This window comes from Amphiura filiformis, chromosome 19 (genome assembly GCF_039555335.1).
Source record: "Amphiura filiformis chromosome 19, Afil_fr2py, whole genome shotgun sequence".
Lineage (NCBI taxonomy): Eukaryota > Metazoa > Echinodermata > Ophiuroidea > Amphilepidida > Amphiuridae > Amphiura > Amphiura filiformis.
The window spans coordinates 22,371,107-22,391,942 of NC_092646.1; the positions used below are offsets into that span (position 1 = coordinate 22,371,107).

The 20,836-nt window shown below is 36.5% G+C and overlaps 1 protein-coding gene and 2 long non-coding RNA genes across 3 annotated transcripts in view; 2 read left to right on the plus strand and 1 right to left on the minus strand.

The window, feature by feature from the left end:
• The first annotated feature begins 791 nt into the window (after positions 1 to 791).
• On the plus strand, positions 792 to 1,751 carry LOC140140449 (histamine H2 receptor-like). Its single transcript, XM_072162208.1, has one exon. It carries the CDS (start codon positions 792 to 794, stop codon positions 1,749 to 1,751), a length of 960 nt encoding a protein of 319 aa, XP_072018309.1.
• A 1,109-nt stretch (positions 1,752 to 2,860) lies between these two features.
• On the minus strand, positions 2,861 to 6,545 carry LOC140141055 (uncharacterized). The gene is made up of 2 exons (XR_011857344.1): positions 6,031 to 6,545; positions 2,861 to 4,713 (listed from the first exon to the last, which is right to left on the minus strand). It is a non-coding gene; the product is annotated as an uncharacterized lncRNA (long non-coding RNA).
• A 5,849-nt stretch (positions 6,546 to 12,394) lies between these two features.
• LOC140140302 (uncharacterized) overlaps positions 12,395 to 20,836 on the plus strand; it is a 68,059-nt gene continuing 59,617 nt past the window's right edge. The window contains exon 1 of the long non-coding RNA XR_011857244.1: positions 12,395 to 12,674. This is a non-coding gene — a long non-coding RNA (uncharacterized lncRNA). The remainder of the gene's footprint in view (positions 12,675 to 20,836) is intronic.

Genomic DNA, 20,836 nt, shown 5'->3' on the forward strand with positions numbered 1-20,836 from the left:
AATAAAGGAAGAAGTTACCTTTTGTGATTTGTTTATAATAATATAATGATTACCACTATTACTTTGTGGCCAAGAAATACTGCTTCTCAAAAGTATTAGGAATTATTAGTATTATTAGTATCGTGTGGATACTTCAGTAGTTTCACAAAAGATGCATCGAAACACGTCACACTTATTAAAAGTCGTTTCATTGGTGCTACAACGATCCTCAGTGCAACAAAGCCATATCTCCAATAGCTACCCTGTGTAATGTTGTGTATAAATGTAATTGTTCTGATGAATAGTATTACCCAGAGGAGCTAGTGCAGTTGAGCCTTTGTTGCACTGAGCCCTCGATTAATATATTGTGGAAGGCGAATCATGCCCATCGATCACGCTTTCATACTCGCAGTAATAGGATGTCTGATGGGACACATAAACCATGAGGACTACGGCAGCAGATCAAACACTGTGTCTCAACGACACTAGTTTTGGTACGAACAAACGACAACTGTCAGACGTGATCACACCTTTAAACTGATTCGGAACCTGCTGAAAGTTGCACTTTCCCTTGTCCTGTTATTTGATGGACTGGATTACGTCTTTTGGTAAAAGTTGTCGCGTCGTGACAGGTGATACACCGGCAAAGTTAAGAGTTGTATGCTCTGGAAAAGACTTTCGGCCCGGATCGTTATTGATATCAATAATAACATTCCTGGTGCGAGATAAGCGACAGTTTGACCAAGAAACCTTTGTATGAAACAGGTTATACTCTCATTAAATTATACTGTTACTATTCTATTCACCACAACATGTCTACAAACATAACAGAACTTTACGACATTCCTTCAAGTATCATCATCTTCAAAGCAACCTTTCTTGGAACAATTATCGTCTTAAGCCTCATTCTTAATACTTTAACCCTCATAATTCTTCATCGTATGCGAGATATGAACCCCATTACGAGAGTTTTCTTAACATCAATGACGGTAACAGATCTATGTAGTCTTGGTTATTACTTCCCTATATTTGCATCAACGGTTGTCAACAGGTGGCCATTTAGTGACCAGTACTGCACCATCGTCGCATTTTTGACCATCTGTCTTGGGTCATTGTATTGCCTGAACCTACCTTTGGTTAACTTTGAGCGTTTCATCGCAGTTACCCGCCCATTCCAATACACCACTCGCCTCACCGTAACGCGTGCACGTGCTACTGTGATAACTCTGTGGAGCGTTGCAGCCTTTTCAGCAATTGCGAGGTCTCTTCTGCCATACAAGATATCGTATTCTCCTCACATGCACGGCTGCACCGTGGGATCTCAATCGGTTGGGTCAGATATCGTTGGAACAATTTACACAATCGTTTTAGCTATTATTCCTTTATGTTTATCTATTTACTTCTTTATTCGATTATATACTGTGGCTAGGCATCACGCGAGACAAATACAGGTGCAAGAAAGAAGTTGTCAGCGTAATGCGGTACAAGGTGGAAGCCGTAGCGAATTGGAAAGGAAGACTTCAGTAACCTTCTTCCTAATGACTGTATCTCTTGTTGTGTGTATGGCTCCAAAGATCATTGTGTATACCTATGAGAACATAACAGCAGAAGAACTAAACATGTGGTTTGTGAGCATTGCCGTGGTAATGTCAGCCTTGAACACAATTATTAATGTCATCATCTATTATTGGAGAACGGCTGCTTTTAGAAAGGCAGCAAGAGATATTATTTTGGCACAACTGAAGCGAATTGTGAGGAATGAATTAGTGTAACATAATGAAATGTTGAAATTAATTGTCTATTTGTAACTATTTACTAGGTTTCAGCAAAACTGCCATATAATTACGGTATGATTTGATTCACTGGCAGAGAGGCATTACAAGCTCTTTGTGGACATGAAGGCAATGATTCAAATCAAAATATACGTTTGTGAAGGTTGTCATTCATCCAGGTATAATTAGATATTAAAATGAACTATTTAACTGGACCAACGTTTTTTTATCCTATGTACATCTTTAGGCCGTCTGAATAGTTTTATGAGTTCATTTGAATAATTGAAACAAATCACTTTAAAATCAATACGACCTTAATTTACCTGTTGAACAGGACACCTCTCCTTATCAAACTACTGTCATTCTTCTTCAAAAAATAATAGAGGTTATCCGTGTTCTAGCTGCATATCCTATCAGCGACTGCTATACCTTGTTTAGGACTTTCAAAAGAAGTACCTGCATGTGCAATCATGACTGTTTCAAAATAGCCCGCCAAAGTCATGCAGGTAACTTCGAGGTCGTGCATTGAATTGGTTTGAATGAGGAATACTACGGGAACCAGCGCCTTTTGTTAGAAGTCACACATGAGAAAAGTGGATAACCTCTATGGGAGTGACATTTCCCATCCTGGCTGAACAGATTATAATAGTTATACTTGTATGTTTCCTCCGCAGAGCCTTGCCGGTTCGCTGGCTCGAAACAGTAGCGTAACCAGGATTTTTTCAGAGGGGGGGAGGTGGAGTGCAAAATTTCAAACTGAGGGCAAGGGGAACAGATATTTCACAGCCCCTCCCCTCCTCCTTGGCTACGCCACTGGATCAAAATACCGTAAAACCTCGTCTACAAGCATATAAAGTGTTTTTGATAAAAGCTTAATTAATACGAAACAAGCGTCAATATAGCAATACAATAGATTGGTCTTACAATAATACTTGTTTGTATATGCTTGGATCTGTAATTTATTTGCTCAAACTCCATAATGGAGCCTGGAATAATTTAGCTTTCATCAGAAGCACTATATATGGTTGTAGACGAGATTTTACGGTAGGCATTTGACCGGGGTATTTGAAAGAATTTTTCCAAGTTAAAAGACAAATTCGATTCAAAAATAAATCAGTACAAACATTTAATGAAAATAAAGGTCAGTCGAATTCTTTGACCTCCAATGTATGTATTAAACACAGCTCATTTCAGAACCTCGATTTAAAAAATAATGGTTATTACAATTACTTAAACAGTCAGTAGGGATAACGTCAAACCTCAACTGGCGGTCGACCACAGGCGTCTCAGCAGAACCAGTGTTTGAGCCCAGTTTCTATATTAAGGGTTTGGTGCAAGAAAGGCCTAACTGCAATAGCTGCCTGTGGGCAAATTGACAATTTGTACAATCTTTTACACACTTGGCAGCTATTGGATATAGACTTTTCTTGTACTCATAATTGTTCAGAACAATAGGACGTGGTTGAATCGCAACCAGGTCCCCGTCGTTCGACTGGCGGTTGGGTTGAAGCCATCCCTTAGTAGAACATAATACACAGTATCAAATAACATTCTCTACGGTATAAACAACATAAATTACATGGAAGCTATACTCCACAGAGCTAGAGCCACAGAGCATAATAACCAGTACCTCGTATACTATACTGTAACACTCTATATTTTTGGTGTGACTTGATAGACATAGAGATAACTGACAGTTATTTTTTGATATTCTTATTTGTTAACGAGTGAGAATTACCTCTGCTGATGTTATCTGAATGACGAATCGTTATATCTTCTGGAGGATGCAGAATATATTGCTTATTACAAGTTAACAACGGATAACATTTTCACAATGGTCGCTGAACAAACTATTGTAAAATTTGCACATGCGTTTATCCTCAATTTTGTCAAAATTTTGATTTTTTTCACACTTTGCTTGTACTTTAATGGACTAATACGGTATGTCGCAAAACGGAAGACCAGCCAATCAGATTCGCCGATGAAATAGCGATTGTTTAATTTTTATCTCATTGGTTCTTTCAAAATCAAATCATTTTGAGGGCACTTTTTAACGAAAATATAACATTGTTTTAAATAATGTTAACCCCAGCATGGCAAATTGAACTATGTTGAAATATCGTTTTGTTTTTAATTATAATTATGAATAACTGCCCTTAATGGGTAGCTTTCTATAGTCATAGTTCAGGCACACCATATTTGTAAGTAAATTTCACCGTCACAGATATGTACAAGGTTCGTTACCATGAATGGTTTCTCAGCTTCTATGTCCATCATATTATCTTTATATCATCTCAATACAGCTGATATCCTGAAAACGTCGTGTATTTATAGTACGGATCGCCATACACGGACTGCATATCATAACCTAGGAACATTAGTGCAAGTTGGTCGCCTTGAGCTAACTGAACAACAACCTGGTTGCTAACAGTATCGTATAGATATGATCCATCGTATGACCTGAAAACCGTGGCAAGGATATCTTGGTTTCTAACGAGGTTTATGATTGGGTAATCTGGGGTGATGATGGTGAAAGCAAAGACATACATTCCTGGATTGGTGCAGGTGAAAATTCCGGTGGATATGTCAAAGTTATTGCCTACATTCGTGGTGACTTGGTCAAAGGTCAAAATGTCACTCATATTACCAACTTGAGCACTGGTTTTGTATACAGTGAATGCACAATTCCCTGCTTGGCGAGATGGGGTAGACACCGGCTTTGGGAGGGATATTACAGGGCGATTTCCACGCGGTCCTTCTGGTCCGGGGATTTTGGGGTAAAGCCCAGGTGACACTTTCAGAGACGTATCGATATCATTAGGAGTATAGCGTCGAAGTGTAGATGTGGCGTCGGTGTTGTCCTTGAAGACAGAATTTGTTATGATTGTGTTTGATTCAACTGGACGTAACGCCGCCCATGATGTATGCAATGCCATCAACATTAGGTATAACAGTGAAGTAGCTGAAACAAAAAGGAAAAAATGATGGTCATAAATTCTGTGGGAACATAACGTAAAGTAAACAATAATAAATATCAATATACATAAAACTGGATGTAATGTTATCAGTCATCCAGTCATTGAAATCAACAATTATTTACTGAATTTAATATAATTCTGGAACTTACTTAGTTTTACAAATGAACTTGCTACGTTGCATCTGATACCATCAGACTTCCTCAAGTACCACGTGACCAGCCCAGCGGGTCAGTTGCATGAACAAGTCTGATGGTATGACACAGCGTTTATGTTGTAAAACCATGTAAGCTCTAGTATTAGATTAATTTCTACACATTTGTAACTTTACGTAAGAAAGTGCCATTAATATCCATGATTATTTATCACTTCCTTCAGCGAGTCTGATAACGAACGTCTCAAGTATACACATGCAATATGTGGTCAGACTCATAAACTTGTCTAGTTTGTACGCCCCCTCGTCTTTATTCATGGTGTTATAGCCTTTGATTTACTCATAAATAAACGGCAACCAGTAAGTTTGGCTACGTCATTAAGACCAGGCAGTGTTGCCGTTTCTACTAACATATAGAGTGATCACGATTCCTGATAGGAATTTCTGAGTGAGTATCATTTTTTTGATCTGAAAAATTAACATGTGCTACTTAATTGAACTATGAACGATCCTGAATTTGATTTCAAGAGGACTTGAATTAGATTTGGGTCGGTTTACGGTTCCAGATTAAAGTGTTAAAAGTTCGAATAAAGTATTTTTGGTCTTGAAGGACAAACAATCTATCGTAGACGATACGTAATATAATGTAAACTGTATTTGTTATAAAATAATAACCAGTCTTTCCAAACTAATGTCCACTGCACAACACGGTGTCAATTAAAGTTCACGGGATGAGTTTCAAACTCTTTCCCGTCGTGTTACGCTGATCAAAACAAGGAAAAAAGAAAGAAAGCCACACCTTTGGGGAATGAACGTATAAATGTCATGCTGCTTTTTATACATTCCACCGGTTGTTAGCTCTAGCAAACGACATTTTGTATAGGAAGCAGTTTGAAGGAAAGTTTGTACTCCTAGCTATAACATGCATGCAGATATACATTTATTATATCTTGTTTTGAAATCAATAATAATAATGGTTTCGACTCAATAATAATAGTTGGTTATGGAATTGCCACTAGTAATACACATAGACATCAAGACATGTAGTCTACACATAGACTAAGCTACACCAAGATAGACTAATACACGGTTTATAAGTATCGTCTATCCATTGATGTTCTTCCGTCAAAAAACAAAAAAAAGCACTTACCCATGTTTCTTGATCCTGGCTAAAGTTGTGTGTATCTTATGATCCGTGTCTTTGTACATCCAAGTGTGATTATCAACTCAAAAATACTTACAGCCCGCTGATATTTATATTACTTGTACACGTGTGATGTTCATTGCCAAAACAAAACAGTTCCCATAAGTCCATGCGGCATACCTTTCAAGTTCATGAAAATTTATAACAACAATTTATTTCACACTAAATCGAAAACGTCTAGGAACAAAAAATCATCCATATAATGAACAGATCGTATCAGATGATCGGTTTTAAATGATAAGAATATCTATTTGGATTGAATTTGTTACAATTTGCAGTGGAATCATATCATTCAAAAATAGCTACTATGCAATAGCTTTCAATTGCATTGTGGGATATGTATGGAGTCGTTGATCTCATCGGATAGTGGTGCTCATGGGGTGACGGATACCACACTGGTATATCCCCGGTATCTATCCTGTCACGTTGCCTTGGCGTAATCGATTGTTCTATCCAGGGCTAATAAACGGAAACCATCGGAACTATTAAATTTGTATTTGACTTCCTTATGCCTGGATTTTGAAGGCTAATTAGTTGCTAAAGTTAAGTTGTTTTATGTTGTTTTATATAAAGATAAACTGGTGATTCATTTGGCACAACTTGCTTGACATTGTGGTTGCCAAACACAATGGATACATATATAACTATTATAGTCCACGTGGTAGTTAAAATAAAGGTTTGGTTATTTAATATGTAACAATATGGCTATACTAAATTACCAAGACCGCAGCACATGTCGTCGGCTGTATTCCATAGTGGCGTATAGTGATTTTTGGTCATTTTTTTGAAAATTGGCACATATGTCTTTAATGATGTTCTCTTTCATTTTTTCTAAGTGTCATCAGTCATAATTAGCTAATTAATTAGTAATTGATTAATTAAATGTGGCGTATAGTTACAAAGTGACATTTTTCGTATTCCATAGTGGCGTATCGACCATACGCCACTTTTTATACACATTTTATAATTATGAAATATCGGCAAAAATGAAAAACATCGTATGTCATAGTGGCGTACGCGTATCGGACCTATACGCCACTATGGAATACGATGTTTTTCATTTTTTTCGATATTTCATAATTATAAAATGTGTAAAAAGTGGCGTATGGTCGATACGCCACTATGGAATACGAAAAAGGTTAGGGTATTGCGTTTTGTTCGTTTTCCATAGTGACGTATAGTTTTATTGTCAGTTTGCCAGCAAAAGTATGTATTTATTTCTTTTGAAAATATATAACAATAAAATCTATTTAGTTTACTACAGAAATTTCACATCATTTACAAAATATAATGAATGTCTGATTTACACAACTCGATTTTAAATTGGCATTTCTTCAAACCCGATTTTCTCGAAAAGTTGTTTATTCACGGCGCCCCACTATACGCCACTATGGAATACGGACGACGATGTGACATATTGCCATTCAACTATTAGTGACTTTATAAATCATATCAGCGTCGTCTGTGAAACGCATAACTTTATCAACCCGCTACAACCTAAACCATCGCATCCAGAACCAGTTCCTCATATTTGCCACGAGTAGCTAACAACAGCGTCAGACACTATGAATCAAATGTGACCCACTTCCAATGGGACGGTTTAATAATCCTCAATACAATCCTAGCTCCAAATTTGACCTCAAGTTGCGGAGTATGAGTTTTTGTACCCAGATATTTAAAGGTCATTCTCTGCATGTACAAACTTATTGGGGTTAAAGAACTGTGTGCTGACAGATAAGCATACTTCTATTTCGACTGCTCAGTGCCAGAAGTGGGTAAGTGCAATAGCTGCCCTGTGAATATTTGACAATTTACACACAGTATATTGTACTCATCTTCGCATGACAGCTACACATGACAGCTATTGCACTTACCCACTTTTGGCACTGAGCGGTCGATTTACCGTGGAACGTGACTGATACAGTCAAGGATCAAAACAGTGGATTACTATTTAGAATTTTAATTCAATTCGTTTTATTTTCATAAGCACACGGATAACAATTACAATCTATGGCAGAAAAGAACGACACCTGGTTACATTTTGAAACGTTCACAGTGTAAACACGGAAGTGGGGTTCTGATTGGCTGATTCAATCGTCTGACAATCGTAACAACAAACCAATAATCTGATTTGCCGATTGGTCGGCACAGAGTGGTGCTCTTGAAGAGAACACAAAGCTCTGCGTATGTAAGCAGGAAGCTAATGTAACAGAGACGAGTCAAACCATAATTTATAAGAAAATGGTGGGAAACACTAACAATATAAAACAAAAGATTGTATGATGATAATATAGAAGACAAGACATGACGGTGCTCGAAATTTGGAAATAAATTTAGTTATACATTCCTTTATTAGCAATATGGTTTCGGAAGAGATTCACACTGATCGTCACACGTCCATGTTGATCTCGAACTAAGAAAGTATATCAGTAATGATCTCCTTCACTAGTGTACTTCGTTCGTGTGTATTGTATACCTCGACTGCCAACATTAGACCCAGTTTTAACCACCGTTTATCAGTTGGAGCTGGTAGCCTAATGGATAAGGCGTCCGTCTAGAGATCGGAAGGTCGTGGGTTCGATTCCCATGCCGGCACATTCCCTTGCTTTTTTCAAGTTCGGTTGTGTGCCGGTCGGGATTTGTATTTATTTGTTGTCTTGTTTAATTGTAACACTTTGAGTTGGTAAACTGTTCATTCTTTCTTAGTAAATGTCCTGAAGACCAATAAGTTTTAGGATCATCGTTATCAAATACTCTCATAATTATCGTGGAGTTTATGTTTTACTCAGTTGATCTAGTCATATTGGTGCCATACTTTGAATATGTTTAAATATATTTTTCAACTTAATTTTCTTATTTACTAAGGTAACTGATTTACTATTTAAATTTAGATACTTGGATCAAATAATTCACTATTTATTGTATTATCAATGAGTTTACACTTGCAATAATTACAATATTTCCATAAAATATCAGCAATGATTTATTCAAGGTCCTCCAGTCAATGAAGTACAATGACCTCCTTTTAAACCTTGTCATTGCCACGTTAACATCTTGTGCTTTGTTATCTTTTCCTACAGTTTCACTAAGCGGTTTTTAAAAGCATATAAATATTTGTTTCAATATTTCCAATAACCAACAATTTGAAATCGTTTATTGTTGCCATGGTAACACATGCTAGAATAAACACCAGACTTAGTACTTATGGTTACTTGACGGATAATACAGGAGTCAAGTGCCTCGTGTTATATTGCTACAAGAGTATACGTCGTATTAAATATTATCATCTTTTACGCAGAAATATTACACAGTGAAGGGGAAGGGCAATATTAATAGTGACTACTGTTTCTCGGGGTGGGGAGTGTGTGTCGGGGTGGGGTGGGGGTGTGTTTATATTATGGGTGCAACTATTATTGGGTGTGTTTTGAGAAATAACAATACTATTTTATTATACAACCATATGTTTTGGCATAATGGTATTTGCAAACTGCGTGAAATGGAAACTTACTTTAGATGTTACCCTAATATCTAAATGTTTAATAATAATTATGTAAATGTTCTTGCTTGTCGGTGTGGCCAAGTTGGAGTATGTGGGTGTGGGGTTAGTGGGTGTGAAGGGTGGGTGCGTGGAGTGTGCATGTCTACTATAAATGCGACCTACATCTCATGTTGTTTGTGTCGTATTATGCAACAATGTTAAATCTACATAAGAGTACAACCTATTATTGTGTAAATGCTTGTTTGTTGGGGTGACCAAGTTGGTGTGTGTGGGTGAGTGCTGGATGTGGGGTATCTATTTACATGCAGCCCATATTTCAGGAATTTGTCTTGTAAGAACTGAATAAACAACGGGACTACACGAAATGGTAAATTTACTTTAGATTTCAGTCTAATATTATATTTGAATATTATAGTTGTGCGTATACAACGCACAACACACTCACCCAATGCGCCAACACACCCCACTTAGACGCTCACCACACAACAGTAACACCAATAAAACGAGCATTTACACATTATTAGGGCACCGTATAATTTAACACTTATTGCAATGCAGTATCAATATATATACATAAAACTATAGACAAACCATTAAGCGGCTCTATCTAATTGTGCGACTATTGGGATATTCCAGTTGAAATCCACACTACCCCTGTGGAAGATTTTCATCTTCCACAGGGGGAGTATGTTTTTCAAGTGTAATTGGTGTACTCCCCTTGTATTATGGCTTTATCCATATCTTCCACAACTGGAGTGAGTATTTCAAATGGAAGTTACCCAATTGTCTGTTCTGTTAAAAATGTATGCTCCCTCTGTGGTAGACTTTAGCTAAATCTTCCACCGGGGTAGTGTGGATTTTAAATAGATAGCTCATTCTTTGCACGCCTACACCTTACCCGAGGATAGGGGTGGCCGTCCAACGTCGAGGCTAGAGGGTTGTTGAGCCCCGGTGATTTTTTATTTTTAATCTTACAAAAACATTATAAAGTGTTATTGAGCTCATGCTTGATATTTAGATTAAATTTTGTTATTTTCTTTCTTATTTATCCACAATGCCAGTTTTCTTATGTATTTCTTATGTTTTCTTTATGTATCTTTATTGTTTTTGCTCCTGTATCGCGTATCTTGCTTGCGTCTTAATTTGTCATTTGCCACCTTTGGTTTGATTGGATCAGATCATATGTCACAATTATCAGTGGGCTTCGACTATATTTATAAATACGTATTTATAAATACGCATGTGACGGCGCTGCCATACAGCTTACAGACAGGAAGTCTGGAAGTGGCCTTCGACACAGCAGGTGATCTTCTTGTACATTTGAATGCAAAGGAGGTAAACTACACCAGACTATGCAGCAAAATTGTCTATTTTGTTCAACTTTGAGATATTATTGTAAACGTTTCCGTCGATAATTTTTTTACGTCGGTAAATACTTTCAAAATGATGTTTTGATAACATTTACAATTCGGAATCCCCCCTAATAATTTTGTTATTCAATAAAATATAATACTTAAATTTAACACTTAAATTTATCTAAATAGTTCCGAACCTTTTCTGTATAGTGTTCAATGGCATGAGGATTTGGTCACGCTTGCCGGTCTTGATGTGTCGTGTCCATGGGTCACGTGCGTATTTATAAATACATATTTATAAATATAGTCGAAGGTAGCTGATTATATATAATAAGTAGGTCCTATCACAGACCCTATGATCTGTGGTCCTATGCAATATGACGTTGCTTCTGTAATATAATATTTATATCTCTTCACATTGTTTGTATTGTAAGAACTGTAACAAGAAAATACAAATAGTATACAATGGTACTATATCTGCATAAAATGGTGAACTTGCTTTGTTTGCCCTTGTTGTTGGTGGTGCGTTTTTGAAGGGGGGTGTGTGGGGTGGGTGGTTTGTGGGTTTAGGGGTGTTTTGATGCTAGAAGTGTATGTGGTGGGTGGGTTTAATGTTTTAATTATTATATCTATAATTTTATTAAGGAATCATTTGGGGTTGGGTGGGTGGGGTAGTCTGATGGATGAAGTGTGTATGATTGGAGTGTGAGATACATAATTCGGTTTGTCATAATGTATCTGGTTATATCTGTCAAAACACACATAAATCAAAATATATCCTCCGCTGAAACACATCCGAATAAACCACGAAAGCATGACGAAGTAAATGAAAGCACTTGATTAAGTCAATGACCCGGTTATAATGATATGAGCAGAGAGGAGGTTAATAATTGGAGCGCTCGTTCCGGTAAGCGTGTGTATTTACGCATCATATCGCTGTTACATTCAGCTTGTGTTAAATATTTCTGCTCACGATTACGGCACACTCGTCACACATCTCCACCGCTAGCATCCCCAAGATAGTAGTTAACTATGCGCTATAAGTATTGCTTATTTTAATTCTTAACCATAAAATCACAATCTTTTTGAAATAGAAAAAAATGCAAACCGATATTGCAATATGAATTCACAATGCACAATTTTCCCCCATGTTTTTATGTATGAGCAAGATAAGTAAAATTATTCAGTGTATGGTTTTGTGTTATTAAAAATACAGCGAAGGAGATTCTGTTGAGACTCGCGAACACATGCATGTATGTATACTGCGTTTGCATGGATGCATATTGGGTGCCGAACAGCCTGTTTGACTTTTGTGTCACTGCATAAATATCGGGGAGTAAGCACCAGGCCGCCGCGGCGATTACCAATTCAAAGGTGTGCATCCTAAGCACCGTATGTATGCTAAATTTTAAATAGGCAATGTATTTTGATTTCACCATCATTTGCTGCTGAAATTTGTACGGAGACAGACGTGCTAGAAAATTTGGTGTATAGGAAAAAAATTACCGCCAAAAAATACGGAAAATACGAGATAACGCTGTGCAAAAATGACTAAAAAATTTACCGATTTACAAAAAAAGTTGAGTAAAAGTTATTTCAGCGAGCTATTTTATGTCAATTTGTGCTTAATAATTCATGATTTATTTTAGTACTATATCGATAGCGTTTTCTTGTATGGCCCGTATGGTGGGTATTTTGTCTATGATCGGGCGTGGTTCTAAGCAAAACAACTGATGGTAAGTCTAACTTTTTACGTCATTATTTGTAGCATTATTGCGCGCTTGTGGTTTATATAAACTTTACCTGTACAAAAATTCGTCAGATTCATTGTAAGAGTTGGTAGGTAACTACTGAGCCAATACTATGCCTGTTTTAAGCACTTGAAAGTTTTTTCATTGCGAAGTCAAAATAATGATTCAAAATAAAGAATAATTCTTAAATTGTTTTAAAAATAAGTACTAAACGCTTTTGCAAACGCTTTTGTGTTGCAGTCAATGCGCGACTTATGGTAAAGCTATGTATTGGAATTACTTGCAATTTCCTACACTGCGCAGTGGTATTTGCGACTCGTATTTACCAATATAGTATGCTTAAGTAACAAACATACATCGTTGTAATAATACTCCTGTAGGAATACAACACCATTCAAGTGCAACATACTGCTAAATTATTCAACTTATCGGAGAACGGAGAAAAAAATGTTTTTAAATCACAGTAAAATACCTCCGTATGTGTCACACACACGTAACAGTCTTGTGGATTGAGTAATGGCCGCCTTGGGCATGGGCAAGTTTGTCGAGAACTAGATGTTTTGTTTTTCACTCGAGTGGTGTTGTCATACAAGTAATAGTGAAGCCTGTAGCATTTTGGTCAATTCCTATAAGAGTTTGAATGTTGTGATGTTTTTTGATTGACTTCATCCAGTGTTAGAAGAGTTCTATGTGTTGCAAGCCCAAAGTGTGGAGACAACATAGACATTATTGTATTCCACTGCATTTGAAATATACATTCCCATATCGAAGACATGGCCTTCATCTTCCACACGGGGAGGGTGAATTTCAAATAGGGTTACCTGATTCGGTGACTCCATTTGAAATCTACATCCCTTGTGTGGGAGATTTGGGTCATTACTTCCATACGGTATGTATGGATTTCAACTGAGTAGCATATCCCCTCGATTAATGCGGAAAGCCTGATAAAATCATTTTGTTAATGTATATCCTAATACACAATACACGCACGTAGTACTAGTAGCCTACCTGGAAGTAGTACAACATAACAATAAACGTGGAATGATGGTTGTTCTGTCCTCGGGAGTCCAGCTTCTCATCTTAACAACGTTTATTACGTATAGAGAATTCGATAAGACATTACTATTGAATGGTTCTAAACATGAGAAGCTACTGTGCTGCCTATATTGTCTGTCCAATAGTCCAATATTATAAAACAAAATGGGAAATTAGAGGAATGGTGGTCAGGAAATGGTGTAGGTTAGGAAATTGGCATTTCAGTGAATCAAAGAAATTCAGGGAAAGGAAATACGTGTTCCCATATACGTTCTTCCAACACTGTATAGGTCTGAATGATATTCTTTTTAAGACAACTACTGCGGTGTAGATGTGAAGGATTCTCAAAATGACAACTTTGTGATAGATGAACTGTCAATGTTTGACATCAATCTGCGCACATGAAAAAGTACGTACGGTCAGTTCTTAAACAATATAATTGAATACAGAAATAAAAAAAGACTAGTCCTGTCAACCAGACCAAAACTGCCGTGCTGCGCAGGTCAGCAACCAATCACACCGCACCTTTGCCCTGACGTCAGACGCAAACTAGTCTGTTTAATTCGGTAGGTAGCGAAAGATATTACCTGTTGATCAACAATCACTTGTGAAAGATTTGATTCCGCTTTCTCGCATAATTCTGCGCCATTGTTGTGTCTCTATAACTAAGTACCATAAATACCATCTCTTTAAGAATCAACTCGCCAGCTGAGATATGAGCGTCATTTTTACGCAAAACGTAACAATTAAGCTTTGTTGATGTCAGTGATGCGTGTCTGTGTTAAAAGTGTGGTAGACGAAGAATGTCGTCACTTCCGGTATCAAGAAACGCGTTGATTGCATTCACTGCGCATGTCTATGTTCTTACAATCATACTCAGACGCAACACTGTACTTTATACTGTCGCTACCGTATTCCTTTCGCATCATTTTAACAATGTAAAGCGGGATTGTAGAAGAAATGAAAGTGTTGTCCTGAATAGCAGATTGGTGAGGTATAATACATCTCATTTCATGATTTAAATAGTTGAGTCGCTGTGCAGTTTATTATGCGATATTCTGGTCGCGCTCATATCAGCGACTGAGAAAGTCTTTGCAGAGATTTTAGCCACTAGTTTTAATGTTAGTGACATTCCATATCATGCATGGTTGTGATTGTTGTATAACATTTTCTTTACTGTTACCGATGTTAAAATAACAATATAATCCCAACTCACTGGCCATGCCGGTGTCTAACCGGTATAAATCAATCAAACATTACAATTCATAAGTATGCAGATTAGATTTAAGTTTGAGTTAGGGCTAGGATTAGAATAGAAATTTTTAACGACCTCGTAAACTCATAAGCCTTATTGAAATCAGCTAAAGCCTTCTTGTGTATTTGTTCTTAAGATATTGCGTATAGACATTTCCATTTATAATGCTTAATTGAACAAAATACACACTTAACATGCTAATTATAACCAAATGCGATTCTGTTCGGCAACTTCCATATTCAAGAACAACGCGAGACCAGACACTGCTGCAGGACATGCAAATAAAGGGTATCAATTTCGCCATGTGGATCTTGAACTCTTTTATTTCAAATAAAGTGTCAAAGCGGATTTTTATCATAGCCCAAGCTGCGACCATTTTATAGATAGCTGTTCAAATAGCAGCGGCAAAACCAGGAGTTATTCTTGGTGATAATTTTGGATAAGTTTACCAAATAAGTGATTTTTAAAAGTGGACATTTTGTCCCCAAAACTGTATCTTTTTGCGCAAGAGCACACTTTATAAATGTAACAGCAGGGATTTTCACTCAAGTGCGTTTACAGTTAAAGAGAGCAAATGGTATTTTTAATGACATCCATTTTAGAAACTGACCGCGTTAATCAGGTCGTCTTCTTACTCAATGCAGACTAATTGCAGTCTCGGTTAGAGCACATTATTTATTAACATGCTGTTCTCGAAACTATCATAACTATGAACTATCATTTACCTTTGAGAGAGGGTCCATATTGGGTCACCATTAGGACCTTTGTAGCTAATGGATTGGATATACCCGTCCGTACAAGTTTCCTACCCGGAACAAATAAATGCCCAAATGTGATAAGATTAGGTGCATATTGGAATGTATTGATAGGAATGTGATTCGTTGATTTTATATTATACACGTAATGTATAGTAAAACGTGACAATAACATAAATTGTACTTATTGGTGCATAAAAAACCCAAGATGAAAATATTGCAGCCCCCGTAAAGAGATATGAAATCTATGTATTAAAACCTGGAATCGCATTCAATGTTATTGCCCTAGCCATTCTAAACACGTACAACTCCAGGCTATGTGCTATCGGGTGAGATCACCTTCTGTGCGTAAAAAAGGTAATATCTCTATAAGCATTCAATAGCTGCCGAATAATGTTTAAATAAACACATCATGATTTAGTATCCAGGTACATTAGCGTAATGAGGCTATGAAAAGGGTCTCTGGGATAGCTAAAACTAAGTTGACCTTGAATGATAGATATTGTGATTTTTCAGCATACGAAGTACATATTGTTACCAATGCAAACAACTGGTCAAAAGTCACACTGAGTTTTGTGCTGGTAGAAGCAATGGCATCACTGTGGTTGTATCAACCACATCAAATGTGCTTTTTTTTAAATAGATTTATTGTTGTACCTACTTGCTAAACTCATGTAATGTACGCAAAAGGAGAATCTATCTGACTTATATAAATACAGAAGCTGTTGGGGGATACCAACAACGATTCGCAACTGATGATACTGACTCACCTGCTAGCTATGGATGGTGCTTGCAGAAACTTTGTAGTCGCCTACTCCGCAGTCGAATGAAATTTGAATGTACTCAATATGATGTTATAAAGTACGTCCATTCTTGTAAAGTGCCCAAAGTCTTACAATTGTATTTACGGGTGTGCACTCTTGTGATTGTGAAGTTATGATGTCATATTGAGATGGAAACTTTTTATATAGAATGTGGCGAACCGTAAAAAAAATGTTTACTGAGGATGTAAACAGTGTAAAAAACGTGATAACAATTAAGAACCCTTACTGAAAACTTTTCATTCATTCAAGAACCATTACTTAAATTGCGATTTCAATTCATTACTGGATATTCCATTTCAGTATGTAAGCAATAATATTATAATTAGAGTAGTTAACCAAAGTATGCATCTACACGTTCCATTTTATAGCAAGTACGTGTATGTAGCAGTTCGCTGTAGAAGTGACGTAAGACTACCATAGCAATAGATTAATACAATTTTTGACTATATCGCCCTGCACTACAACGTTCACGTTGTATCTATGCATTGAACCATGATGATCACTCGCACTTGTAAGCTTAGTATCTTTGAAAAGAGTGGTATTGTAATCAATCTATGGTTGCAGACATGCACAGGTGATAAATTTCAGTTTCATTTCATTTATGATAAGTGCAACCAGCTTGTAGTGCAGGGCGATATAGTCAAAAATTGTATTCATCTATTGCTACATCTATTGCTGTGGTATTTAATCCGATTATTAGTCAGCGAATATCCTATGTTATTTGGCATCACATCAGGAGCACATTACCATATGCAAAGAAAGTGCTGCCGTGATATAGGCCTATGAGTAAAAAACAATACAATCTATACATAGATATAAATATATATGAGTGTAGCCTATATACTTAGGGTGTCTTTGTATATGTGCTTAACAAAAGGCAGCTTAATGTGGCTCCTGCAGATAACCGTACTTGCATGCACTCACATTGTTGAGTTGTTCTATTACAACTCATTGGACACGTCAAATATTCTAAATATCGTCTGCATAATACTCGGGGTGTCAGTTTAAGGTATGTAGTGGCGGGAAACTGGCTAAATATCGTGTGTATGTTCAGTACTCAGGGTGTCAATTTAAGGCACATAGTAGTGGTGGTTATGATCTAAATATTGTTTGGCCTGGTGTGTCGGTTGAGTTGTCTGTTGTCTGTTTACACTGTAAATCTTCCAATATCGGTTGAAGGTACAAATGCGGTAAATTGATCAAATAAAGAAAAGGTTTCTTGTCGGAAAATCGTGGTTTTAACATGCTAAATATCGTATTTTCTTGGTATCGATTTATGATGCGTCATAATCAGTGCAAGGTGGTTGAATAATCTATCCTCTGTAAAAATTCCAAGACGTGTTGGATAATCTTACCATTTGGTGGAGCTTGGTGGCTTGCACTGGCTAAATATCAGCTATTTAGTGGGTTGTTGGTTTAAGGTACCTAGAGATGATTGTGTTTAATACTTGAACTGTACGGTATTTTTGCGTGTAAAATAATGGTCTGCTTAAAATAATTACTCGACGTAAAACAAACACTGGCCAATACACATGTGTCAATTTGTGCTTTTAAACGTTAGCCCCATGTGAACTTCTATTTACCTCTCTTACAGCGTTTATGATTGGGTAATTGCGTGATACATTCATGTGAATGACCAATTAAAATACGACTAAGTCTACTATAAAATATATATTTGAGGTCAATCATTCAGCTGTACAACTGATTCTTACCATGTTGCTGATTGGCTTAATAAATTGCATACCTTCTTGTATAGCCAATCAGCAGGTAGAATGGTTAAAAGGGGGTAATTTTGTCTCCTTCAAATCATTATTCGAATTATCCACTTTTCGAACATTTTAAAGGATCTTGTAGCTTTCAGGCTTTAGTGAACAATAATTTTTCTACAACAGCCATTTAAAACAATTGCATGAGAGTGCGATATTTTTATTAATCTACTAAAGATTTTTTTCAAAAATTAACTTTTTTGAAAATTTTTTTCACAAAATAGATTTCAATGCAAACTTCATGCTTATGTGAAGTACCAGTCTTCAACAATAACGAAATTTTTATTGCAAAATGGTATCTAAATTTGGCCAATAAGATTACAAATTTTGGCTGCAAAAATTCACGCGCCATGTCCAAGGTTATCGGGTTAAAACAAGTACAATTTGGCGCGAAAAGTGTTAAACTCAGAGAGCTGATATTGATGATGTTCCACCACGTTCCTGTAACTGACTAGTTAGCGTGTGAGGCTCATCTGTCATGTATCGTCATTATGAAATATTAATGGCAAGCCTCAGCGCGGGAAACATTGCAGTAATCATGATGATGATCAAGGGTTAAAATGATCTTGTTTTGCTAGCTTAAATGGCAAGGAACTCTACCTTCAAAAAAAGAACAATATAGTACAAAATATGTAAGGTGCTTTCTAAAGAGAATCGTCATTTTATGCCCTTTTTGAATTTTTGTAACGCTATGACCAGCACATGCTGGTAGAATGCAAATTGGTGAATAGCGCCATCTTCGGTTAAAATACAAATAACGTAATGCGTGGTTTTATGACAATGTATTATAGAAAAGTAAGAAAATGGAATGGCTTTTCTCTCATGTCTTATGCCTAAGTACTTAAAAAATCTCTTTTTTCATCATTGGCGACATCACCATTATCAAAAGCAAACCATTTAGAACGTTAACGAGAGCATCATCATCATCATCATCATCATCATCATCATCACATCATCATTATCATCATCATCATCTTCATCATCATCATCATCACCACCACCATCATCATCATCAACAGCAACAACACCACCATTATAATAATAAATAATAATAAAAGACATTTATTGAAAGCGCACTAATGCATGCAAAAGCGGCCTCTAGGCGCTATAAAAACAGAGGTTTTTAAAACCACAGCAAAATTCAAATTACAAATAAATTCTATAACAATATAATACAAAAGTAATAAACTACAATAGATAAAATCGTACATAAAATCATTATCATCATCATCATCAACTTGCATGACTAAAATAATGAAAAATCATTTTTCGTGTGAACCCGGGATTTGGAAAACGTACACTGATTTCAAACTTGTTTCATCCCCTGCTCATATAAGAAAAAGCATATATTATTTTGAATTCAAAATTGAACTATTTTATGATGATAAGGATATTAAATAAATAAAAACATGCCTAGAAACCAGTGGAGGCACTACGGAGGGGGCAAGGGGTATGTTCCCTTTCATATTTGTCTTGTCCTCCAGTTTGTCACCCACTTTTAAGGCAAAAACCGCAAAATTACAACAATTTCCACTGTGTTGATTTTGCCACCCACCGAAAAAATTCCTGGTGCCGCCTCTGCTATAGTAACGACCTAAAGTCATTGAGATAATATGAATCCAATTCGGTGATTGTTGATCTTCAAACCAATATAGGCTAATAAGAATCAACATAATCGTATAGACATACCGTATAATTAATTAATTAAACAATGTATCTCTAGACTTCTGTGTGACATGTTCTGTCAAAATAGTAAGTATATCGTCAAACGTGTATTACTTTATAATAGCTCATCCGTACTTCTTCAATAATTATTGGTATTATTGTATAAATGTGTGATATTGTTACGTATTTCATTACATGTTTTTCAGTTTCGTCGTCTTTGAAAAAAAAATAGATTGGGTATATTTGTGGGATTATGGAACAATCCATGAGCCTAAAGACAAAAAAATTGATTTACCAACATAATATAAAACAATATTTGTGGTTAGAAATTATTATCATTAGCATTGATCATCTATATGTAATGGTATATATAATACCATCAGTGGCAGGGATTGAATGTGGCACTTGCCCGGTGGTCACTGAGGGCTATAAACGCTTCGGGAAAGTTATAATATGGATGTTACTTGCCCACGTGTCTAGATGTAAATGACCAGTGCAATGGCAATGGTCTATTCCTGTTGAAATACATAACATCGCCAATGGAAGACATGACCTTAATCTTCCAGACATGGAGTGTAGATTTTAAATGGAATCGCCATACCAATTAAGCTAACCCCATTTGAAATACACACTCCCTGTGTAGACGATTGCAGTCATATCTTTTCTTTATGTGTGTATGGATGTCAACTGGAATAGCAGAGTCATCTTTAAAGACACTCGCCTCGTGAATAAAAATGTTTGTAAATATCAGGGCTAGTTGACAACCTTACGGGCAGGTAGTAAGTCACAGCAACTGGTCAACGGGAAAGTTGATGTGAAATTAACGCAAGGCCTGAGCAATTTTAGC

Coding starts and splice junctions, on each gene's coding strand:
- LOC140140449 (XM_072162208.1), top strand. CDS start 792: ATGTCTACAAACATAACAGAACTTTACGACATTCCTTCAAGTATCATC.